Here is a 27,009-nt window from a genome sequence, read left to right on the forward strand (position 1 = left end):
CATACCCCAGTTTTCTAGGTGGCAGTAAACAGCATAATATAATGTTTATTTCCTCAACCTTAACCCTAATAAGCACTAATAATATATCCCCAATCTTGCCATAAAGGGCAACAGGAATGATCACCTTGATATTTCTTAAACATACACATGCATGCACCTGCTTGTGCACACATACAGCAGGCATGTGCAGTGTTTACTGAGGTCTTGCTATGAAGTTAGAGGATTGTCCTTAGCAGCAGAGGTATACATTCCTCATAATTATAAGCTGTTTTGACTCTCAAGCTTTAATGTAGGCAGAGCATTCCACTACAGAATGGTGCAAATATCTCTTAATATCTCTAAGCACTTTTATATATGAAAAAAAATTTAGGTACTAATATACCTTAATATCTCTAAGCACTTTTATATAGGAAAAATTTAGATCATTAGGTCATACATATTTTTAAATGTTGAACTCAGTTTTTAAAGTGCTTTAAAAATATTCTTTAGGAAATGTTAGAAAAAATAAAATTAGGCATCACTTCAATATCCTGCAGCTCCCTGGACTTGCGAGTAAAAGAGAGAAACGGGCAGAATGTTGCATTTGGGGGTGGGGACTGTTTCATATAGGAAACCCTTTTCCCCTGTGCCTAGATAAAAGGATCAGGAATCTAACAATTAAATGTTGGGGGCCTTTTCTTCCAAAAAAGAGTAAGTTGTGTTTCCACCTGAAGAACGCGGTAAGCTCATCTGCCTCTGCTTCACAACGTTGGTCTGATTCCCAGAGAAAGCTCAGGTCCCAGCCACCTTCCAGTCTACTTGTGCTTCCTTTTCCCCTTGTTTTGAAGGTTACTGAGCAGTTGCTAGTGAGCCACTCCTGTCCCTTCTGTTGACGGGTTGCCAGGATATATCCGGGCAACAGAAGCTGGGGTTCCTTTTACACGGCAGCCATACCTACGAACTCCAAGTCCCACAGGAGAAATGAGAATCTTAGAGTTCCCAGCTCCCGCGCCATCCTCCGTGGCTCCTCACGGGGGGCTGGAACGCCACAGTAAAGGGCAAGCGTCCGAGAAGAGGACAAATCCAAGGTACGTCTGTGAGACTGTGTTCTCTCTTGTGTCATAGCTCCTCATTCTGAAGCTTTACTTTCAGTCAGCCTTCAGTTATTACCTTGATTTCCTCCACATCCTTCTTACCTGGAGGCAGTAATTATGTCTCTGTGAGAGAAAAGAAATTCAATTAGAAATTAGTCTTAATGATTGTAATGATATTTTCCAAAAGAATATTTTACTTCCTTGGATAGTGTCGACAACAAGGCATGAACTGTTACTTAAATGTGCTGTAATGGCTAAAAAGAGAATCAAATTTCACTGAAGGATATAACCTAAAGAATTTCCTTCCAAGTGAAGTATGTTTTAACCCTACCACTGTATTAAATTTATTGGCCAGTTTATCCACAAAAGAAGCGGTGATAAAGGCTCCAGTTACTCAGTTTAAAGGTTTAAAAAAGTCAACTGAGTGAAATACAACCAAATTTTAGCACTAAGTTTCAAATTCTTAAAATCAAATAATTTAACAGATGATAGCCACATAGAAATCCTCTCAACTGAGGCAGGGGCATTTGCGTCACCCCGGAAACTGTTCTTTCGACTTCCGGTTTGCCTTCTCCATTGTGCTGGCTTCGGTCACCAGAGACTGATATGTGCCCCCCCTTGAACTCAGTATGACTCTAGTCATGCAACGTGTGTCCCTGTTTCTGCCTCCTGTGGATGTGGAGACACGTTTCTGAGCTGTTCCGTGTTCCTCTGTGTGCCTCTGCTCAGTTCTTTGATGGGTGAGCATAACTCTATGATTGTTCCACATTTGTTTAGCTAATCCATTCATTGGTATTTGGTTTCTTTCCAGTTTGGACCTGCTGTAACCAAGCAGCTGTAAACACTCCTACACAAGTCCCTTCTTAACACCAATTTTATTCTTTAAGTCTTCCAGCTGTATTGAGATTCATCTGACAAAACATCCATGCATTTAGGGACGACCATGAGGGGTTCTCGAGAAGTATGTGGCAGGACCTGATTGTCAGAGTTAGCTAAATTGAAGTGCCCATTGCTTCCCACGGTGGCTTTATTTGCTTTGTTCTTTTTTGGTGGAATGAATGCTTGTGATTCTCTACCTTGATAAATGGCAGAAATATACTGCTTCCTCATGTCTTCCATCACTGGGGTTTGTGTTTGGTCCCCAATAATTAAACTCAACAACTTGGACCCTTTAACCATTGTCTTCCCTTCATACCCAGGCTCCAGCTGATGGCAACCACCATCCTACCCAAATGACTGATAAGTTTAAGAAATTAAAAATATTACATATCACCATTCATCAAGGAAATGCAAGTCAAATCCACCTCTAGTCAAAAACCACCTCACATGAATTAGAATGGCATTTATCAAAAATTATTTTTTTAAAAAAGAGGAACTGAAAAAGATGGGGTGAAAGGTGGACTCTCAGGGGAACACTGCCAGTCAGAACGTAAATTCATACCAATATTATGGAAGAGCGTATGGAAATTACTGTGGAAATAAAAATAAAACTACCATATGAGCCGGAAATCTCATTTCTGCTATATGTATGTCCAAAGGAAATGAAATCAGTATGCTCTACTCCATGTGTAGTGCAGCATCATTCAAGCACCAAGATGGGACATCTAAAAGTCCATCAACAGATGAATGGACAAAGAAGTCACTGGATGTATGTAGGGTGTTGCCTATAGTGTATAGAATAGAACATTGTTCAGTTTTGAAAAGAAAGAAATCCCCGTGTGTTGGCAGCAAGTTGAACATGGAGGTTGCTGGGCTTAGAGGAATATGCCAGGTGCAGGGAGACAACTGCTGCCTGATCCCTTCCATGTGGACTCTCAAAATGTGCCCAAGCCTTCTGGTGCTTATGTCTTTATCTTTGGTTCACACTTAGGAGTGAAACTGGTAAGAGGTAAGGAGAATATTTAACTTTTCTTGAGTATAATAATGCTATCTTAGCAGAGTAATAATTTGAATTTTTTTATTGACTAATGAAATGGGGCGCTTCCTCACAAGTCTCTTTTTAATTGCCTATTCACACTATGGCCCACTTAGAACTTTTTCCTTAACTTTAATGAGCCATAGCCACACACTAGACACCCCTTTTATGGTAGCCACACTGATAAGCTGGACAGATAATGTCACCAAAGATACCAGTGTGACCATGTATCTTTGTGGTTGCTTCAAAATGTGCTCATCTTCACATCACAGAAGCACTGATGAATTCTGTTACCACAGAATGGCACTGCCTACTCTAGCATGTCACTTGTCACATATGTGCAGTAATTAAGCACACACTCTTTTGTATCTGACATTTTAAGCATCGTGTGTTTTGAGAGGACTCATGTTGTATCTTGGTAGGCTTTTTGTATAATGAGTCAACCCTCTATGTAAGAAGACACCATGATTTTTATATTTTACCTGCTGAGGTAGAAATGTGTTTTCAATTTTCATTAGTATGAGTAAGGCTCCCATTTATCTATATGTGAGTTTTTATAGATATATATTTTTGCATTTTATACAATGTGTAGCCTATGCATATTGCTAAGGGCCAAACAGTTCTTCAGTATGGTTGTAGCACTTCACATTCCTACCAGGAAGATTTCCCACATCCTTATTAACACTTGGATTGACAATCCTTTTAGCTTCAGGCATTGCAGTATGCATGTCTACGATCTCTGTGGGTTTTGTTTACATATTTTTCATTTAAAAGATTTTTTTGTGGGCATAGAGGTTTTGTCTGCATGCATGTCTGTGTACCATGTGTCCAAAGAGGCCAGAAGAGACTGTTGGATCCTGAGACTAGAGTTACAAACAGTTGTTAGCCATTGTGTGGGTACTAGGAATTGCAAGAGTAGCCAGTGATCTTAACCACTGATCCATATCTCCAGCTACAGAAAAATGTTAGCCTTTTTTTTTTCTGATGCCAAACAACCAGAAACATTGTTTATTATTTCCCAAGTTCTCTGACTAGATAACTTTTGTCATTAGCAATATTAAAATTTGGATTATCTTGGTTTATGTGCACACATACAGATACACACAACAAATTCTTTATAACTATAAATCTTAAGTACATTTTCCACTCTGTCACTTGTCTTTTAATCATCTTAATTTTGAAGAGCAAGGGCTTCTAATGCAGAAGTAACACTTATTATACTTTTATGTTTCCATCCTTTTTTTGTTTTGTCTATGACGTTTTTGCAAATATCAATAACATTACTTTCTGAGGTACACTGTTTGGTTCAATGCAGTCTTTGCCTGGGGTCTTAATTGTCTTGCACTAATTATAGTTACATATCTCAGGCTAAATAGAATAGTAATCCTTTTATGAAGAGGAATTAACAAGATTTATATGTTGAAGTATTCCTAATACTTAAAAAAAATAATCTTCACTAAAAGTTCTTTTCCATTCTCCTTTTTTTCTATTTAAATAATAATCTTGAGTTCTGTTGAAAATGTAATGTAAAACAAAGCTAATTTCTTTCAACATAAGCTGTGTTTTGTTAGCACCTACCATAGGTCTGGCAATTGGCCATGTGCTGTCAGTCCAACTGTAGAGAACAAATAAGTCCCCAGTGCCTAGGAATTCGTGTCCATATGAAAGAAATGGATACCACACATGCAAAGTGAAAACCAAAATAAAACCACATGTTATAAATGCAGTTTGGAAAACAAGCTGTGATGTCACTGAACAGAACTGTTGGCCATGACTACAGAACACGTATGGACGTGCGTACATGCATGTGGGTATGCGTACACATGGTTGTGTGTTTGAAAGAAAGTGACAGCAGTTCCTAAAAGAGGATCAATCAGGAAAGGCCTCTATGGGTTGATAACGTTTGCAGAGAGACAGGAAGAGAGAAATCAGAAGGCCAGTCAAAGAACTAGAGGAAGATTTTAGGTAAGAGAAAGGACACATGAGAAGCCTCCACTCTGTCTACTGAGGGAAAAAAAAAAGACTCTGGCTTGTTTAAGAAACTTGAGGTGAAATGAGTGTAGCACTTACATAGGAAGGGCAAAGGGAAGCAAGATAGAGAGACCTGGGCAAGGGTAATCCTAGATTGCAGAGGACCTCAATGGTCAAGAGTTTGAGCTCTATCTTGAGGACGGTGGGGCATCTGTAAGCATCTAGTCTGGGTCCTGGCACTGGCTTCTGGTTGTAATTTGCAGAGATAAATGTAGTTGCTGGGAAAATAAATGACTTGGAGAGTCAAGGTTGAATGTGGTCCTTCTATGCCATGGTCGACACGGGGTGTGAATGATTAAGAAACCCCCATGGCCATGATATTCTGAGCACAGGCAAGCATTCAAAAGGAATAGCTGGACATTTGAGGGTTAGATGTAGACACAACCCATGTGCATTAATGCAGTATCACAAGGTATCCAACATCAGGTGGGTCAAAGGAGCACAGAAGTGAAATCCTCTGAGAAAGGAGACACACCCAAACTCATAAGCGGGGGTAAAAAAAAAAAAAAAAAAAAAAAAGGACCACACAGAAAGAGTTACTCTCTGTTCTGTGAATTTAGCAGAGGGATCCACAGGGAAGAAAAACTGCTGATGGTTTTAATGTGTTGTTACCTTTCCCCCTTCTTCTTGTGCTGGTCGCACTGGCACTGAATCCCACGTGCAAACTGTGGTCAGACGGGGGCTCTAGTGGAAGAGTTAGGGCAGCAGAGAGCATCTTATCCCAATTTTAAATACTTGTCAAAAGAGCAGCTTATGATATGAACAGCAACAACAAAAGAAGCAATCAGTCAAACACACAAGAGAGACAACAATCTGGACATTGAAGAGATAACCAATTTGGAAACGCCATACTTCAGGTTTCCGCCATTGCCAGCCTTGTAAGTACCACATGACCCTAGTTACAACCCAGGTTTGATAAGAAGCCATCCTGGATTAAATAATTGCTAGACAAAGGTTAGAGTTATTATTAATACATTGCCTTACCAAAAAGCATATGGAGGAGGGAATACGTGTGTGTGTGTGTGTGTGTGTGTGTGTGTGTGTGTGTGTGTGTCTGTGCTGTTTGTTAGCAGCTGAGGAGTTCTGTACTCAGAGAGGGGCAATTAAAAGCAGAGAACAAAATGAAATGATAATAAATATGAGTAATAATCCTCTAGCTAGCTCATTACTGGGCATATATATATTCATTAAAGCATATAAATACAATATAGTCAAAGTGCACTCATAAACATGTAATAAAAAGTTAATATAATATTTGACTTGGTTCATGGCATTTTTCCCTCTCAAAAGTACTAGGTTATTGTGCAATGTTACAATCAGATAAATCTTGGACTGCATTATCTGTTTATTTCCAAGCTAGCCATCTTATATATGAAACACATGACATTGAACAAACCAAAATTAAAACCACATTCTCCTCATCAGTCAGCCTTTCCTATGTAAAACACAACCTCAAATGGAATTCAATTATCCTAACTATTGGGGCATGAATGGGTGATAAGAAATTCCCAAATAAAGTTTTCTACAAAGTCTTCTGGGAGAAACTTATGGTAAACAGCAAGTGCTGTTTTAAATTAACGTGACTTAGGAGGATACTATCCATCCTTTGCCTAAATAACATAGGTGTTATTTTGATACACTCACTATTCATTATCTCTAATTAGACCAAATTAATTTTATTATTAATTTTGGATCCAGAACCTCACAGTTAACTAAAAAGAATCAAGATTTGCAGACTAAAATTGTGTCATCCTTCACAGGGCCTTTGCAGGATAAACCTCCAAATTTGAGTCCCTTCTCAAATACTGACTCCATAATGTCTTGAGATGTTTTCCCAGACTATGCAATTCCCCCCAGGTGATATGGAGTTTAAAGCTTCCAGAGTTTGGGGCAAGAAAGATGCCTCAGTGGAGAAAGTACTTGCCACATTAGCAGAGGACTAGAGTTCAGATCCCCAGAAACCAGGTACAAAAACAAAACCAGTAGGAGACTGTGGTAGCCCTGGCAGTCCTAGCTCTCCAAAGGTAAGGACACAGCTTCCTAAGGTAAGTTGGCTAGCCTAGACTAGCTGAATCAGCAAGTTCCAGGCTCAGGAAATATAATGGAGAGTGATCAAGGAAGACACCCAATATTATCTAACACCTCCCCCCCTGCATGTATATGTGTATACCCATGCACATGCAAACCCACATGCACATATGCACTCCAACCATACAGAGAGTTAGAAACAAGGACCATAGAGCTGTGAACAAGGAATTCAGAAGCAGTGTACAACCTTTAAAAGAAAGATAAAGTAGACAATGGGAAAGACAGTGATTGAAGATACACTGAGACTGCAAAGCCCACAGAGCACACGAGGGCCTGGTGAGCTGTGTGCAGTCTCGACATTCAAGTGGGAAGTCTGCCTTTATTGTTCACAGCCCAACCTGGATCCTTTAACCATTATCTTCCCTTTACACCAAGGCTCCAGCTGCTGGCAACCACCATTCTATTCAAATGGCTAAGTTTAAGTAAATAAATGAAAAAGTTAAACATCACTAATCATCAAGGAAGTGTGAGTCAAAGCCACCTCATATGAATTAGAATTATTTTTTTAAAAAAGTAACTGGCAAGGGTGGGGTGAAAGGTGGATGGACTCTCAGGGGCACACTGTTAGTGAGAATATAAATTCACATTACTATTATGGAAAAATGTATGGATATTCCCGTGGAAATAAAAATAAAACTACCATATGACCCAGCACTTCTTTACATGTCCAAAGGATATATATATATATATATATATATATATATATATATATATATATATGTGTGTGTGTGTGTGTGTGTGTGTGTGTGTGTGTGAGTGTGTATGGCTATATCACTTCTGCTGTATGTCCTATATATACAACTATATGCTATATGTCCAAAGGACGTATGTACAATGGAGTATGCTGTGCTTCACGTGTATTGCAGCTGAGAATAGATTTTCCATGCTTGTCACTTAATGAGTGTGGCCCTGTTGACGGGGAGTTCTTAGCTTGAGTATAGGAGACTCTGTTCTTGGGTCTAGAATCCAAAACAATTCCTTAGCCATTGCTCATCACTTTCAGAAGGCTAAAAAGCATGTCTCAGTGTTGCTGGGCAAACTGTTAATCATGTTTTGCCCACATTGGGTTTTCCACTCCATATTTGTTAAAGTCACTTGCTTGAACCACTTAAGAATTCTGGAGACCACCCTGGGCCATCTTGTAAGAAGGGTTTGGAAAAGGCCGAGGGTTTCACAGCCGAGTGTGACGAGCCAGTCTTTGTCCAGTACCCAGCACTATGCCAGTCAGCTGCAGTGCCAGGGAACATGGTCGCCTAGGGACAGCTAACTGGGGGATGGAGCAAGTGTCCTTATCAAAGGGACAGTGCTGTCAAGCAGGATTGCAATGTCCCATACGGTTTGGATAAGGTTAGAAAACACACTTATGTTTCCCCAGAGTTCTTAGTATTTGCAGGACTGTGGCTGAAATGTCTTTCAATTGAATCTAAATAAAATATGGTTTGAGTTAGCTAGGAAATGAAAACTTGGGAACTTGTTGGGGTATTTTAATAAAAAGGAGAATAATTTCAGAAATGTCACTAATTACATTTTCTGGTCTGCTGCATTATGTACAAAGATATGAAGATGGCATTTGAAAGCACTATAATAACAATCATGATATATCTATATCATACCTGGTATCTGCCAGCACTTTTATCTTATGTTTAATCTTCATAACAACCCTGCCAGGTGACTTTTACATCCACAAAACAGGAAGAAACAGGTCCAGAGATGTTAAGAACTTCACTCAAAATTCCATCTGATAGGCCTTTGGGCACTATGCTATGAACCTAAGTCCAAGTTTATGCAGAGGTAATCAAGCAAAACAAAGAGACAACAGTAGAATCTTTGGACACTGGAGAAGCAGTTCTGATACTTTGGCTAATGTCTTTTTCTGTTTTTCCTTAGAAAATTAGACTGTACCAATATATTTAAGCAATTTGCTTCACTCTGTGGCTTTCCCCCTACTACTGGTGACAATTCGATTATAATTAAGAACCGAGGGCCTTGAGAGGCGAGTCAGTGGGCAAAATGTTTTCTGTACAAGCACAGGGCCAGAGTTGGAACCTCCAGGATCCATTGAGAAATCTGTGGAGGTTCTTGCCTATAACCCCAGGATTTGGGTGGGAGAAGAGGCAGATTCCAGAGCTTGCTGACAGGTTGGTTTATCAGAAACAGAAAGCCCCAGGCTCAATGAGGGGCCTTGGTTCAAAAACTAAGGTGGAGAGTGATAAAGATACACGACAGAAAAGCAAACAGGAAACCATCTTGTTTTCCTAACAAGTTGAAGATGAATTCTCTCGTTACTTAAGCTTAGAGTGATTAAGTCAAAAAAACTATACAGACTAGTTCAGAGGTGTTTGTCAACGCTTTTGAGCAAAAATATTTGGGCATATGTCAGCTATCAGTGACGTAAGATGGGGCATGGGTGGAGCAACTGAAATGGATCTCACTCACGATCTCGGTCTCGGTGTTGGATGGAGCATAGAAGTCTTAGTAATCGGGTATAAGTTGTATTTTTGTAAGTTACACCAATCTAGTTTCCTGCTAAAAGTTTTCTTTTAAAGGAAGCCCTAATGTATTGTTGCTTGTGCTCTGGACTACTCATCACCTGACCCTGCCTGCCCTTGGGGGTTGGAGGTGAGATGGCGCAGAGTCAATGACTCCACGCGCAGGTGAGAAACATGCCTGCAAGCTCCTATAATACCCTCCATCCTGCACCCCATTGGTCCCAAGAAAGCATCTCTTCTAACAGCAGTTCCCGATTGGCTGGCATTGTCTGCATCAGTAGTCCTTGGTCTCTCAAGCAGTCTTCAATTAGGTCCTCCTGCAGGAGCTACTTTTGCAGCTGCGTGGTCCCCAGCATTTCGCTGTTCCTGCTACAATACATCGTTTTAAGAAACTGAAAACTTGCTTTACCTTGTTCCTAAGAGTTCGAAGCTAAAGGTGTTTAGATTTCATAATGCATGTTCTTTTGCCAATTAAATGTGATACCAGTTGTTATAAGCAAATCTGTGGAATGTTTCTGTTTTCTATAGGGGAAACAAAATTCCTGATATAACTGTAAAGCAGCTCATCATTTGTTTTAATATATCCTAGTTTGTTCATTTAATTTTTCATCACTTTCCTTCTCATTTCATCTATAATTCTCGACCTTACAGCAGCCTTCCTCCTCCCTGAGCCCCAGCTGTCTGTCTGTCTATCTGTATGTCTCTCTCTTATATCACACCACCCACTGGAACTCATCCACACATACCCATCAACATACTCACATTCCTTTATGGATATAGATATGTGTTTCCACCCACATCCATGCATACATCCCATCAAACAATTCCCAGCAGCTAAATGCTCACTTCTATTTACACATTTGTACCTTCACACACACACACACACACACACACACACACACACACACACAGGCATGCATGCACACACACACTCATCTGTGCATATGCATGCTCACTATCATACTTTCGTGTATGTAGTCCCATTAATTGTATCTACCCACACACTCACCCACTCACACTTAATTTTATACACAAACATTCATGTACAAAAGATCCCATCTCCCCATGTGCATACACACACTTAAGCTCCTCCCTGACAAAACCTTACACATATCATACAGAAACCAGATCACCCTCTAAGCCAGGCCCTGCCATTTTGTAAGAATGTCATGCTTTGGGTACTTGTATCTTTACAGATGCTGCTGCTCCACTGACTAAAATTATCTTTCCTTCCACCCCTATCTGACTTCTCTGCATCCTTCAGAAAGCAATTCAATGTATTTTGTCATAAGAAAGAGCATAGTAACAAAACCGTAACTGTCTAAACTGTACTTCAGCAGTGAAGCAAAGTATGACATTACGTAAACTCCTACCTTACGGAACAATGAAAAGCAGTAGATTGTTGAACTCTACAACGTGGTTGAATCATCATGAAGTTATGCTCAGTGAAAAACTCTATATACCATCTACATTCATTTACATAATATTTTGAGATTATAGCATTTTCAGAATAAAAGGCAGATTTGTGGTTAGTGGGGGTAACGGATGAGGATTTGAGAGAAATAATAGAAAGAAGGTAGAAAATGCTAAATATAGGAAGACAGGGTCTTTATGGTATTGGAACCATTTGATACCTTGTCTGTGGATACTTATATGTGCAGTAAAGTTATATAAAGCTAAATTCACACAAACAACTGAAATGAGTATCCTAGATTTTATTCATAACTGTCTCTCTAGTCACACATTATACTTTAGTTTTACAAACAGGAGGAAAATGAGCAACTATACAAAGGATCTCCCCACTTTTTCTTTCGACTATATTGAATCTATAATTACCTTAATAAAAAATTACAATTAAAATGTAACTATAATGCCATCATAAGACCTAAAAATTAATGCAATTTCTTAGTATCTGGACAAGAAGATGCATTTTGAAGGACTACACTACGAGAAAAGGATAACATGAACCGTGGCCAATGGAAACTCCCTCAGTGTGTGAGAGCAGTCAATTCTGTCCCACACAGAGGGGAAACTTGGCACACAACAGACCATATGGCCACAACTGGGATCTGCAGGCGTGATGAGAAGCAGGGACAGAACATTCACCCAAGCTTCAAGCACCAAGCTCTGCCACTGAGTAACTGTCCGTATTGTTGGGTTTTTTTTTGGGGGGGGGGGTACATAGCAGGAAAACAGCAAGATACTCCCACCCTTAGGGTGGGTACATCACGTTAACAGCAATCATCCTCTGTGTGAGCCTTTTCTAGCTTGGGAGAAGCCTCAAATATGATCGACTTCAGAACAAACTAATCTCTTACATATTAAAATGGAAAACATTTTTCTCCAAGTATCACAAGCAGCAATCTCCAGTGTTCCTATACATTTTGTATAGCACACTACAGTTTCTTCTGTGGTTTCCTCATATTTATGCAGTCCACTCATCAAGGGTGAGTTTGGTAACAGTGATGCCCAAGAATGGTTGATGCTGGGTGGTGGGAGTCATGTAAGAGGTTACACAGGAAGGCTACACGGGGGGACAGCAAACTGGAAAGTCACCATTATGCCAGAACTCCACACACAGAATGAATGATTCGACAAAACAGAAATGCATTAGCAAAATCAAACCAGATAGCGACTCTTCCTTCTCCACAAGCTCCACACACCTCCTTCCGGTCACTAGAGAAAGCTGCTTGCAGTGTGGACAGCACGGTCACAGGAAGAAAGGAACACCATTGAGCACGGCACATGACACACCTGCAGTAATAAGAAATGCCAGGAACTGGGCACAAGCAATGTACATTTAAGTCAAGTTTCTGAAGATTACACTTAATGATGATTCTCTCTGATGTAAATAAGCAACACAGCACAAAGAGCATAGTCAAAGAAGAAAGAGGATAATGTGGATGAGCCAGGAAATCCATTCCAACCACAGTTGGCATAAAACAAAATTAAAAGTTGTCAGGCATTTTCAGCCACTTAGAGAGTGACACTAGGACTCACTGTACACTGTTGTGTATTGGTTTATCTGTCCTTATAGAGTGAATTTCTTTTTTAATTTTTAAAATTTTTATTAGATATTTTCTTCATTTACATTTCAAATGCTATCCCCAAAGTCCCCTATACCTTCCCCCTGCCCTGCTCCCCAACCCACCCACTCCTGCTTCCTGGTCCTGGCATTCCCCTATACTGGGGCATAGAATCTTCGCAAGACCAAGGGCTTCTCCTCCCATTGATGGCCAACTAGGCCATCTTCTGCTACATATGCAGCTAGAGACAAGAGATCTGGGGGGGAGGGGGGTACTGGTTAGTTCATATTGTTGTTCCTCCTATAGGGTTGCAGCCCCCTTTAACTCCTTGGGTACTTTCTCTAGCTCCTTCATTGGGGGCCCTGTGTTCCATCCAATAGATGTCTGTGAGCATCCACTTCTATATTTGCCAGGCACTGGCATAGCCTCATAAGAGACAGCTATATCACGGTCCTATCAGCAAAATCTTTCTGCCATATGCAAGTGTCTGGGTTTGGTGGTGGTTTATGGGATGGATCCCTGGGTGGGGCAGTCTCTGGAAAGTCCTTCCTTCCGTCTGGGCTCTGAACTTTGTCTCTGTAACTCCTTCCATGGGTATTTTGTTCCCCATTCTAAAAAGAAACAAAGTGTCCACACCTTGGCCTTCCTTCTTCTTGAGTTTAATGTGTTTTGCAAATTGTATNNTGGGTATTCTAAGTTTCTGGGTTAATATCCACTTATCAGTGAGTGCATACCAAGTGTGTTCTTTTATGATTAGGTTACCTCATAGAGTGAATTTCATTACAGCTCATTTCAAGGCAAGCAACTGTGGCATCTCACCAAGGCTCTGAGTTGTTACTGGTGGAAATGTGTTTCCTTACTGTGCCATGACTTAAAATTCCAGAGCAAAGCATGGACAGAGCTGGCAGAAGAACCCCTTTGCAGAAGGCTGCTGCATTCACAAAGCTGAGTTCATCTTCTCAAGATGATTTCATTTCTTATTATGTGCTGTAAGTTGCCATAAAATCAGTGGCTTAAAAAAAAAAGAAATCACAACTTCATTATGGGAGAGTTCACCAAGCTGAGATGATAAAAGGTCACATTCTTTTCAAAACCCCTGAGAGAGAATCTGTTTCCTACTCTCTCCAGATTCCAGCGCAACCCACATAGCTTGGCTTGTTCAGTTCTCCCTCCGTCCTTGAAGTCAGTAAGTATTTGTTTAGCTCTTTGCATGTTTCAAATTCCTTTTCTCTCTGATGCTTAGGGGCAGGCAAGACTTCATGTTTGTGACCAGAAAGAGCCCATAACATTGTAATAGACAAGGATCTGCTTTCTGTAAACTATAATAGATTTAATATTTAAGCGACATATTCTACATGGGAACTTGTTAACACTGTTGCCACTCCAGCCAAATTAGGATGGCTATAGAGTCGACTGTGGGATGCCCCATTCTATATTCATTTTCTGATTCTGCCCTTATTGCATTGGCTTGTCCTAGATGTAAAGAGAGACGGTACTGAGAATGATGTGGGTGACATAGGAGATGAAAGGTGATGGGGGAGGGGGGGAAACCAGTTGAAAACACAAACAAAGTAGGGCAAATACTTGGCCTTTGCCATCTTCTGTGTAAATGAAAATATATACATAGATCGTTTTCTCCACTACAAGGAAACAAGCAGATACTCGAACATCCATGGCATTTGATGGTAATTTGACATGGAGTGGCAGGAAGCTTTCAGTATGCTGTAAACCACAAGATATCTAAGCTATAAGTGATGAGGTTTTAAAATAAAGAGCTCTCACCACATTTCATGCTTTGCTTGGGCTCATGGGACACAGAGAGGGAGTAAGTTCCTCACAGAATGCTGGAGATGAATTCTAGTGGTTTCCACTGGCAAAGGGTATCTTTAAGTTTTCCTGAGAAGGAAAAGGGTGTATTACAGAGGATTCTGAATCATCAATGAGTTGTAACCATACAGGCTGTGAAAGAATTTACATCATTTGGTGACATCAATCAGAATGACAATAGCTTTTGGGTAACCTATCTGCATAGGATAGTCAGAGGTCCACAGCAATAAAAGCCCACAGTGAGAAACAGCATTTATCCTGTGGGCATAAGTCAACCATGAAGTCTCCAGACCCACTGCTTGTCAGTGAGGAAATCAGGAAATAAAGCCTCATTCATTGACCAGCACAGTAAAAATCCAGCATGTCCGTGGGTCCTGGTCTGCTTTTGACTTTCTGCCCAAGGACTTGCTTCAGATACAGCTTTGGGTAAAGAGAGCATTATTAACAGTGTTGATGTTTAAAATGAATGGTCTTAATGATAAGTTTAAGAGTTAGCCAGGCTCCAGGAGACTCTGACCACCTGGGGGTATAATAGAGCTAAGGCACAACACTGAGTCTGTTATTAGGTCAGTGGAGGGTATGGGTAGAAAGGTCCCTCAAGGACACAGTGACAGTCATCTGTCTCTTGCCAACTGATGACAGCCAAGGTTAGACCTATGGATTGTGTTTGTTCCCACCTGGACACATTAGAGCAATGACAACACTTTGAATGCTGTCACCCTTGGCTTGACAGTCTATGCCAAAATCAGAGAGTGATAATGAGTCAAGAGATTTATAACAGTCGAACTCTGTTGGGCATCTCATAGGATGGGACTAGTAAACCATGCGTTGATTTGAAATTCTTTGAAAGTTTGAATACTAAAAGCTGAGTATCTTTTCCCCTCATATTTGGTGGTAATCAACTTTAGATTCTTGATAGAGTAAAGAGATCTCATTCTAGGTTGAGAAGGAATTACAGATCTGTTCTCCCACATGTTCATTTTGATCTAATTTATACTCACTTCTTGACAAAGCAGCTTGGCAAGCTGGAAACAGAGGAAAAAGTAGACCCAACTCTTCTATCTTCTCCAATGAGAGATTTCCAGACCAAGTCCTGAAAACCCAGCGACTACTTTTATTGTTAGTAGATTATTTGAGTCTTTCACTGTCTAGTTCTTTCAAAAAAAAAAATCTAACATCCCACATATGGAAAGACATTAAGTGGTAAATCAATATCCATTAGTTTATATAAAATAGCTCAAATAACATGGTTTGATAATTACATATGCAAATGACTTCAAAATAATTCAGATGATCCCAAGAAACATTTTTTTTTCTGCCATTGTTCCCCTTCTGTTGTCCTTCTTATGGGTTTTCTAAATCCAGGGTCCTTTGTCCTTTCTGATTGGAATTACATGTGGCACCATTGGATCCTCCAATAACTTATTCCTCCTTACATCACTGACTCCTTTCTCATTGGATGGTCCCTCATTCCTCATACCATGCATTTCCTCTTCAGCCTACTTTCTTTCTTTCTTTTTTTTTTCCTTTTTTCTTTTTTAAAATTAGACATTTTCTTTATTTACATTTCAAATGTTATTCTCCTTTCCTAGTTTCCCCTCTGAAAATCCCCTATCCTCTCCCCCCTCCCCCTGCTCCCCAACCCACCCACTCCCATTCCTGGTCCTGGCATTTTCCTATACTGGAGCATAGAACCTTCACAGGACCAAGTGCCTCTCCTCCCATTGATGACCAACTAGGTCATCCTCTGCTACATATATAGCTAGAGCCACAAGTTCTACCATGTTTTCTTTGAATGGTGGTATAGTTCCAAGGACTATACTCTGAGGGTACTGGTTAGTTCATATTGATGTTCCTTCTATGGGGCTCCAGTCCCCTTCAGCTCCCTGGGTATTTCCCTGGCATCTTCATTGGGTTCAGCCTACTTTCCTTTGCAAGATTTTCTATTAAGTTTTCACCAATGAGCATGCTGTGACTTTAATAGTCATGTCTTTCAGGAATGATAATGTATCTTCAACTGGGTCCTCAGTTTCTGAAGAGTTGGGATTTATAAATCTTTGAAGTAGTTTTCAAATATCCAGTTAAGAAGAAAACTGTGGGAAAGGGTCAGTTTCAAATGAGGTTCACAAGCAATCTTACAGACTCAAAATAGCCCTAGGGGGAAGCCTGACCTATAAATTAGTGATGTGAACTGGTTGAGAAACTTTGGAAGAGTCCAGATTGCCCATCTGAGCTATGGATTTCACTGTGCTTTGACTCATATTGGTTATGGGACAGGAATGTAGGCTCTAAAGGCTAGATCTTCCATGTCAAGTAAATGCAAACAACCGTTCACGTGACATCTCTAAATTTAAATGTAGTGGCAATTCATTTTTAGCATTTTGACAACTACAAAGAATGTATACATATGGGACACAATTGGCCTCTGGGATAAAATTCTCTGGAATATGAAAAAACACTGTATATGAACCATTGGTTAGTTTGTGGCTGTTGTTGTTATTGTCAATTTGACACAAGGTACAGTTATCTGGGAAAAGGAAACCTCAATTTGGAAAATTCCTCTATCAGATTGTCCTATGAAACATTTTTTTGATAGACAAACTGATGTGGATGGGTCCAGCTCAGGGTGAGAGGGGCCACCCCTAGACATGGTGGTCTTGGGTTGTGTAAGAAAACAAGCTGAGCAAGCCATGGGGAGAAAGCCCAAAGCAGCTTTTCTCTGAAGGTCTGGTTCAGTTCCTGCCTCCAGCTTCCAGCCTTGAGTTCCTGCCTTTACTTCCCTTGATGATGATAGACTGTCGCTTGTATGCCAAGTATCATCTTTCCTCTCCTAGGGCTTTGGGTCAGTGTTTTATCACAACAAGAGAAAGCAAACGGGGACAGTGATTCTCCTGTGAACAGTCCTTGTTCTTCTGAGTCCTCCCACTCCATCCTTTTCTTCTCTTTTCTCTCTCCTTCATCATGTGTTGTATTTCTTCTCCACATTGCAGGGCTCTTGCATAATCGTACTGGTGGTTTCCATAGTTACTTCTCTCCCTCACCACATATCAGTGTGATAGGTCTGTGGCCATACCTGTGTGGCATTTGTGATTTTATACCCTGTGATTTGGATACCCAATATAGAGTGAAAAGTGCAGGTCAGATCTAATCCTAGCTTACACAGGGTGACATTATGAGTCTTAACGTAAATGCCCATGTGGAAGGCTCCACTTAGAAGTGTAGAATGACCATTGCTCTCCTTTCCCAGTGCTTTCCTAACACCACAGACTCTTGTGTCCACACAAGGCAGTTAGAATGAATAAAAGTAAAATAACTTTGGGGTTCAGTATCTTTCATAGTGAAGAAAAAATGAGAAAGGGAATTTTTTTTAAATTAGCAATTAAGGCCCAGATTTGAAACACTCACAGTCCTTCAAAGCCACACCTCTGGCTACATGGCTTTCTTTAAAGCATCTCTATCTTTATGTCTCCAATACCCTTCTTGTAGTTTTCAAGCCATAGAGCCTCCAGATCCCAGCTGTTCTCATAGGACCTTCTGTCAGTTTACCTCAGATTTACTGAGGACCAAAAACACCTGTTTCCCTAGATCTTTCTAGAAGAGTGTGAGCCACCGAGCTTCCATCAGCTCTTCTGGTAATCATTGGTCTCTGAGTGGGGTGGGCTGATTAGAGAGTGATTGGATTATCAGTAGAGAAAGAGAGGCATACAAAACTCAAGAAACTATAGCCTGGCTTAAAATGGCAAGTTTCCCCTCATGATTTAATGCAGTTATTAACAAGTACAGAAGTGACATTTTGTGGCACATAATACCATTTTGTTAAAGTCACACAACCACATTTTCAGTGGAAGTTTTATTTTTATGGTTGAGGCAAGCACCTGAATTTCTGTCATGTTATGAAAGAGTTCCTTTAAATTTGAACTTTGCAGCCACAAAATAATGTGTCGCTCAAATAGAACCAATTTTTTTAAATTATTTATTCTGAATCTGTCTGCATCCATCAGGAAGTAAACTATATATGTTATTTGAACAAAAGGAATTTAAGGTGCTGTTGATTAGGATCAAAGCTGTTACTTACAAAACCAGCACTAAAAATGAACAGCATAAGAGAGGTTACAGCTCCACATCCGACACTGGAAGGTGATAGGAGACATCCTGAGTTACCACAACTTAGACATCCAGAAGAGGGACCTGGAGAGATAAGAATCAGATCTTCCAGGAGGAAGTGCCTACTGATGGCAGATGCTGTCCGTGGGGAGAGCTGTAGTCTTTCCAGTGTTTTATACAATAAAACAGTCATTTATACAGTAAGAATTTACTTTGTGCTGTAGCAATGACCATTATTAAATCATTAAAAAACTTTCAATTACTATTAGGTTTTCATGAATAAGAAACCTCTGAAATATATAGATAAACTTTTGTCTCATGTGAATAAAGTCTAAGAAAGGTACTCAGCTTCATGTAATGGGTTTTACACTTAACTGAGTCTCAAGTTCATTCAAGCCTATGCTGGCTCACACCAAGTGTTACTTGGATATAAACTATTCCAAGATGACTCCTAGGGTTCCAGACATTATATGTATGTTCTAAGCATCGGTGCCTATAAACATAGCACTTGGCAAGTGGGGGCAAGTCTGGGATACATGCTAAGACCTTGTCTCAAAAGAAAAAAGAAACTTTCTCAAATCTCATCAATATGTTCACTAACTACAAAAGAACTCATAGACTTTTTTAGCTGAAAAACCTGCCCAGCTATAAGTTAGGACTGCATTCACCAGGAGAGTTGGGCAGAATGGCTTTTGGTAAGTAACCCCCACCAGACCCTGGGAGGGATATTTCCTGCCACAAGCCTCCGTATAAGTGACTATAATTGTTTCTTTTAAAAAGCAAATTTCTCAGGTAAGGAAGACCGGAGTATACATTAGGAAACTGTACTCACACAAGATGCTGGAGAGAACAGAGGCTGCCAAACAGTGTAAAAGACAGAACGATCAAACCTTCTTGGCCTTCGAATGGGCCCATTCAGGATGAGCCTCAACTTCTTCTTATATACTTATAGGAAGTGGCCATCTCATGTGTTTATTATATTTATTTCTAAAGGATTAAAGTAGTTTTAAAAAACTTGGTCACACTTTTGATTGCATCTGACAGTCTTCTTCTTCTTCTTCTTTTTTTTGGTTTTTTGAGACGGAGTTTCTCTGTGTAGCCCTGGCTGTTCTGGAACTCACTTTGTGGACCAGGCTCAGAAATCCACCTGCCTCTGCCTCCCGAGTGCTAGGATTAAAGGCGTGCACCACCACCGCCCGGCTACGGTCTTCCTTTTAAAGAACACTGACTAAAGCAAAAAATGGGCTCTGGAATCTCACAACGCTTACGTTCAAATCTGTGTTTCCGTCTCTCTTCTCAAAAACCCTAAAGGGAATGGAAAGGGGGCCTGATCCTGATAAAATATGAACCCTCCAAAGCATTCCTGAAATGTTCAGTGTGCAGATATGGTTAAAATGCCTAAATGAGGCCCATCTCCATACATGCCTAGGCTAAAGCTGGCTGGATGCTTTTTCAAAGCGCTTCTCATTATGTCATTATGTACTAGCAAGGTTGTTTTATGATGTGTCTGGGTGACAGGCCGATTTCTTTACATGAATTATATATATATATATATATATATATATATATATATATATATAGAGAGAGAGAGAGAGAGAGAGAGAGAGAGTGTTTCTAGTATTTTTGCTTTCATAACCAACTTACAGTGTAAACAACCAATAATCCTTACCCTGGCACATTGCCTGGCTGTGGTCAGCAGCAGTGACATTGTACACCGCAGTGACATTGTACACCGCAGTGACATTGTACACCNCAGTGACATTGTACGCCGCAGTGACATTGTACGCCGCAGTGACATTGTACGCCGCAGTGACATTGTACGCCGCTCCTCGTCTTCCCCAGAGATCAGCTTCTAGGTGCCTCCTCATTTGTTTTTCACTTGCTATGAGAAATGTCTGCAGGAGAGGGACAAAGATGATGATTAGAGTGGGAACCTTAAGAGGCTTCATTGTGCTCGCTACAGAGACGGTCTTCAGAGTGAAGGTGCGTTCTCGTACAGTAAAGACCGTGGAGAACAGATGCCGGTGGAACACCAGTTGGCCTCACTGAATAGTGTCATGGCCGTCTTGTGTCTGGCCCAGTCGGCCATCAATGGGAGGAGAGGCCCTTGGTCTTATGAAGATCATATACCCCAGTAAAGGGGAATGCCAGGGCCAGGAAGCAGGAGTGGGTGTGTCGGGAAGCAGGGTGGGGAGAAGGTATAGGGGGCTTTGGGGATAGCATTTGTAATGTAAATGAAGAAAATATCTAATAAAAAAAAGACAACTAAATCGGTCATTTTCTCACACACCTCTACCCCACACCCTGCCCATCTTTTGCTGGCTGGATAGGTGATCCTGAAGAGGCTGGTAGGTTCAGAGAAAGGATGTGCAACGCTGCAACCAGAAGAAATGTCTAGCAAACCATATTTACTGCAAAATAAAATGACCCTGTCTCATACAGAACATCCTTGTCTTCAAGAGAGCTCCTCTCCCGGTTCTGTTTTTTCCATCTGTGATCCTCCTCCCATCTCCCTCTGGGAGCATAGAGATTGGAGAGAACGTAGGCGCCTGCCCAGGAGGCATATGAATAGTACATTAAAACAGGGATGGAAACCAAAGGAGAGGAGCTCCGTGGAATTCAGGTGGAATGGATAATGGAAAGAGCTGTACCCTGGAGCCAGCGGGACTGGAATTGAACCCCCTGTTCTGTCATTTAGAAATTGTCTTGAGCAACCGACTTGTCTTTTCTGAGTTGCGGTTGGTGTATAAAATTGAGTAAGGATATCTGCCTCATCACTGTCTCAGAATTAACTGAATCATAGATATGAAAACTAGAGCACAGTTGCGCTCATGGTCGCCATTCACTAAATATTAGTCTCTTAGGTCATGAGAAGGGGGGCGATAGAGGAGGTGTTGGTGAAGGACATGGGGCTTTCTCAGTATCACACTGAGGGCTGCTCTGTATGTGCATGTGTGCTTGTGTGTGTGCATGTGTGCTTGTATATGTGTGTGTGTGTGTGCGTGTGTGCATGTGTACTTGTGTGTGTGTGTGTGTGTGTGTGTGTGTGTGTGTGTGTGTACGCGCGCGCGCGTGTGCACGTGTATAGGGAAGAAGAGGGATAGAAAAACAGAGAGAGACAGAGACAGATGGAGAAGCAGTTTAAGGCATGGGAGCCTATTTTATTATACTGGATTTTCTAATCTCTTTCACTACTTCCAGTATCTGTAACTTCCTGGTTTCAGGGGAAAAGGATAACAAGGTCAGAGTAACAATGGCTCTGAGTATCTTTTACTTAACACTGATGAGTGTGCTCTGTGTGTTCCTTAACCCCTTATCCTGTGCTCCTGAGTCCACTATCTTTTCTAATGATACTGAGAAAGCGATCCGTTTCTCTGAGTTTCATTTTCTGTGCAGGCCACTGTGTTTGGGCCAACACATTCTTTGGTTGCCACGTGTTAGCATCACTGCCTCAGGAGCTGTCAGGATGAAGAATCACTTCCTGCTCCGTGCCAGACCTGAGTTGATCTCCAAACTACAAAGGTTCAGGCTTTTCTTGGCATGAGAAATACAGACACTGGGCTCAGATCTCACAGTTCTTTTTTTGTCCCTTATAAACCTTATACCTGGGTTTTTCATATTAGCACTCTAAGCCCATGTGTTTGCTGATGTATGCTGAACCTCAGGTCTGGTGCAGTCCCTATAACCTAAATGGGTGCTTTCGGGCTCCAATCCTGACCCAGTGACCCAGAAAATGAACAAGGATACAAGACTTCTGATAGAATTAGCTTGTCAACCACAATAAAGTTCACTCATAATTTCTCCCAAGATGAAAGCACCTTACACTTCTGCTCATAGCGAAGTCTCATTATCTTATCCACTTTTTCTTCTAGTTTGTTTGACAAAACCAGGGACCATATTTTTTCTTTCTTTCTTTACCAAAACTGGTTGGCAAAAAATATATCAAGCAATGCCTGAGCAGCACAGTCACAAGAAAGATGCACAGTTATCTCATCCAGGATCTTCAGTGCATGATTCTCAAGTAGTCTATGGCACTATATTTCCTAATGCACAGTGTCACCTCAAATACTTAACACATTTCAACAAAATGTGTTTCACCCTTAAATAATGTTAAAAAAAAAACACAAGTTTTGTTTGTTTTTAAATATCCCGAGAAACCTGATGTTTTCACAATTATCAAAGGAGTCTACGTCACTGAAGAGTTAAGAATCCCTGAAGGAGGGGTTTGTGGGAATCATGAAGGTTTTCTACCAGGTCTGTTCATCTCTTTAATTTTTGTAGTTTTATATTTTCTCTTCATCTTTCTCTTCCATGGACAGTCCACTTCCTGGACTCAGACTGTTAGTTTGTGTCATCTGTGTCTATGGGATGTCATCTTCAGCCTTCTTTTTTTAAAAGAATTTTTTTAAAGATTTATTTATTATATGTAAGTACACTGTAGCTGTCTTCAGACACTCCAGAAGAGGGAGTCAGATCTTGTTACAGATGGTTATGAGCCACCATGTGGTTGCTGGGATTTGAACTCCGGACCTTTGGAAGAGCAGTCGGGTGCTCTTACCCACTGAGCCATTTCACCAGCCCCATCTTCAGCCTTCTTTTTGAATAATTCGGCTCTGCTCATTTCAGTACACTGCAATTTGTAAACGAACTATTCACATTTGTGTTGATGTTTCTTGACTATCTCTAATGTACTGGTGGTTGCTAAGCTAGCCAAACAGTTTATGATTTAAGGTGTGTGTGTGTATGTGTATGTGTGTGTGTGTGTGTGTCTGTCTCTGTGTGTAGTAACGTCTTGATTTATATCTCCTGTTCCTTGCAGATCTTGGAAACATCTAAGGCTTAATGGGGACTTTCCAACATTCCGGACTGCTGCCCTCCAGTGAAGCTCTGTGTCAGTGACCCAAGTACTGGCAACATGTGGAAGCCCTGGGCAGGTCAACGTCACTAGCCTTCACTCTAAGCAGCAACCGAGAACCAGCGTGGCCTGAAACTCCAGCAAGTGCTAGAGAAAGCCTCCTCTGTTCATGGAAAGAGGAAATGAAAGTATTCCCAGCCAATCACAAGGAACTATCCACCGCTCCAAAGAGCCCACCTTCCTTATCCAGCAGGCTACCCTGCCGAGTGACTCCCATTCAACCCTTCTGCAGGAAACACAGTGTGGCAGTCTAACCAAAAACATAAAGGCCAACACTCAGAAAAGGAGACCGGGAACAGTGATTCTAGCAAAACGCTCAAGTCGAATTATGTCAGAAAGTCAACCTAGACGCCCTGTCATCCCATGCCGCAGACCAGGGTTCCGGATATGCTACATTTGTGGCAGAGAATTTGGGTCCCAGTCACTTGCCATTCATGAGCCCCAGTGCTTGGAGAAGTGGCGCATTGAGAACAGCAAACTACCCAAGCACCTGAGGAGACCAGAACCCTCCAAACCACAGCCCATCGGGGGCAGTGACTCCTACAGCCTCCAGGCAGCCAACGAGGAAGCATTTCAGAGTGCGCAGGCTCAGCTGCTGCCCTGTGAAAACTGCAGCCGCACATTCTTGCCAGATCGTCTCCTGGTTCACCAGAGAAGCTGCAAGCCAAAGGGGGAGAGTCCTGGACCACCAAACATGGGTAGTTCTAATGTCCCTACTGGACTCAAGAAAGCTTCTAGCGGCATCCCAGCCCGACCAAGGACTCTCATCTGTTACATTTGTGGTAGGGAATTTGGCACGCTGTCCCTTCCTATCCATGAGCCCAAATGCTTGGAAAAGTGGAAAATTGAGAATGACCGACTCCCTAGAGAGCTGCGTCGGCCACTGCCCCAGAAGCCTCAACCTCTTCCAACTGGACAGTCCAGCCAAGAGGGGGCAAGTCAAGCCGCGCTTGTGCCTTGCCCAAATTGTGGCCGGACCTTTGCTGTGGACCGCCTACCTGTTCACCAGAGAAGTTGTAAATCTCAATCTAGTGGACCAAAAACTTCAAATTCGAACCTAGAAAGGAGAGGGGGTTCAAATCCACCCACTAATTCCAAGCAACAGAGGAACATGGAAGCACCCAATGGGGACAAGGTAACTGGTGTCATATAAGATGAAGTAGGTGGACTGGGGACGCGCTGCATCTTCAAAAGGATGAGAGAACTATTCCTAGAGTCAGCCACCTCAGCCCCAATGATGGTTTCTCCCAAAGCCTTACTTGTGTCTCAAAGCAGCCTGTCCAAGTGAATCTCCTTTTGAACTCCAGGGGCTGTGTGTGTGTGTCTATTTTTGCAAAGTAGACCTAACAGAATCCTTGTCTGGTTTATTCATAATCCTCTTCAGTCCTACAGCCTAAAAGAAATGGTCTGTTTTCTCTGATCCCTCGTCCCAGTAATCCCTGGGAGAGACTGTTACTTAAAATGAGTCATTAATGCTGTGTCTACATTACAGAGATATGATTCCCATCCCAACAGCCAATGTTTATTGCTGGTTTATTTTAGTCATCTACCTTAGGAATTCGGTTTTGGCAATGTTGGGTTATGCTGAGTTTATCTTACTAAAATAGAATCTGTGTCAAAAACCCCGAATGACTTTAGCAGTAATTAAACACTGGAATACTTGCTAAGTCTGTGTGCTCTGCAGATGCAGTGCGATTTTGTTGAAGGCATACATGATTATAAGTGTGTGTGTGTGTGTGTGTGTGTGTGTGTGTGAATGAGTATGTGTATGTGTGTGTGTGGGGGTAACCCTTTCATGGATGCTGAAGCAACTAGATATGTATGCATGGCTCTGGAAGTCCCCAGCCCTGTGTTGTTCTGTACCCATTACGGAGACCATTCACAGGATGGTGCCCCCCCCCCAACCTCAGTCATTCTAAACAATGAACCCAAGTATTGTCAGCCTATAAAGTTAAAGCTATTAGCCTTTTACTTGGGGGGGTCTCACCATTAGAAGGATTGGGTAGTGATAGTTATGAAGGTGACCAATGAATGTCCTGCCCTAAAATCAGGACACTGCCCTGTCACATCTTATATGTCAACTGTAAGAAATAGGAGGTGGTCTTTCCTCATGTCTGTCTGAATTACAGGCATGCTCAAAACCCCTAATCCTGGCCTCCTGACAACAATCTTTAGCCTCAGATACTGCTTACAAATTAAGTAGTTTAAGGAAACAAGGGTAATTCGGACCATTATTAAACTGGAGCGATAAGAGCACATCTTTTATTATGATCTAATTTCTCCTGCCTTTACTTTTTATTACTCTAAGAACTGTCTATTCCATGTTCCTAGTTTCCATGACTAAAAATTATGAACTTATTAGTTTTGAAGATCCCATGACAGCTGTCCTAGAGCAGAGAAGTCAAACCAACATGCAGAACAGGTTTTGCCAGTGAATATTGAAGACGAATCAAAAAAATCAAAATGGCTAGATTCTTTGCCCTATGGAAATCCAAATGCTTAAGTGTGGCATGGGCTCTGAGCTGGTCTCAGAAACGTGATCTGGTTTTCCCATCTTCTGCTTGTTGCTTTTCTTCCAAGACATGTGTGGTCTGGAAACAGAGAGTAAAAGGATCTGTCTTAGGGCCACCAATCAGCGACCATCCCAGCATTCAAACTCACAGCCCTGTTTCTTTAAGCATTCTCATTACAGATCTAGAGCTAGCAAGGAGTCTTGTGCTTATTGTTAGAACACATACTTTGTGCTCCAAGACTGGAGCTAGGCACAGCATGTTCTCTCAGTCACAACCCCTGAAAGAGACTGACTGACTTGGCCTGTGGTGTCACAAAAAAGCCACCTCCCTCCTCCACCCACCCAGTTGTCTGGAGGAGAAGGTATCAGCAGTGGTGGTATCTCCATGATGCCTGCGTGTCTGTGAGTCTCTAGGGAGGTTCCTAGAAGACTGGATGTTGCCAGTGTGCACCCAATCCCTCAAAGGCATTGCCTGCCATGTGTCAGTAGCAAAGTGACACCTACCATTCTTACCTGTTTCCTGACATATTTGGGAACCATACAGGTCCCAGTGAATACACTGACGGGTCATCTAAGCAAAAAGGTCATATCCAAATTTAAATCAAGCTTGAGTTAATTAAAATGGAGCAAGTTTTAGGTTTTCCTAAAGCATAAGATATTTTGGAAATGATGGACGTTATCTGTACCCTCAGACATTGCTTTTAAGGTGCATTCAGAACTCCTTTTCTGACGAGTTCACTTAGCTTTCTGGATCCTGTCTGTTGAAATTTTAGCTCCCTCACACCACTTGCCACTTCATACAATGAGTCATCTGTTTTTCATAAAGAGCGCTGACCTATATACATCATTAGATTCTGGAGTTGAATCTGCCTGTGACAGCTGACTTTTGGCTGACTGAAGTGCATTGCTTTTTACAATTTGGATGCCGGCTTCATCTCTTTCTCCTGTCAATTAGAGCAGTTTTACTTTGGAATTCTTGATCTGATCTTGGATTAACATCAGCTATCTTGCTGATATTCTCAAGGGGCT

At 41.4% G+C, this 27,009-nt stretch overlaps 1 protein-coding gene across 2 annotated transcripts; it reads left to right on the forward strand.

Annotated features, from left to right (window-relative positions):
- Positions 1 to 896: 896 nt before the first annotated feature.
- LOC110333499 (zinc finger protein 474) lies at positions 897 to 25,133 on the forward strand. 2 transcript variants are annotated; one of them, XM_021215059.2, is made up of 4 exons: positions 897 to 1,067; positions 8,776 to 8,898; positions 9,641 to 9,761; positions 23,373 to 25,133. In XM_021215059.2, the coding sequence occupies exon 4, from the start codon at positions 23,578 to 23,580 to the stop codon at positions 24,619 to 24,621; it is 1,044 nt and encodes a 347-aa protein (XP_021070718.1). In that variant the 5' UTR covers positions 897 to 1,067; positions 8,776 to 8,898; positions 9,641 to 9,761; positions 23,373 to 23,577; the 3' UTR covers positions 24,622 to 25,133. The 2 variants fall into 2 exon arrangements, with proteins under 2 accessions (XP_021070718.1, XP_021070717.1); XM_021215058.1 differs by lacking the exons at positions 8,776 to 8,898; positions 9,641 to 9,761 and having other exon boundaries at positions 23,373 to 24,980.
- The last annotated feature ends 1,876 nt before the right edge of the window (positions 25,134 to 27,009 follow it).

The sequence above is a fragment of the Mus pahari genome, chromosome 15, assembly GCF_900095145.1.
Source record: "Mus pahari chromosome 15, PAHARI_EIJ_v1.1, whole genome shotgun sequence".
Lineage (NCBI taxonomy): Eukaryota > Metazoa > Chordata > Mammalia > Rodentia > Muridae > Mus > Mus pahari.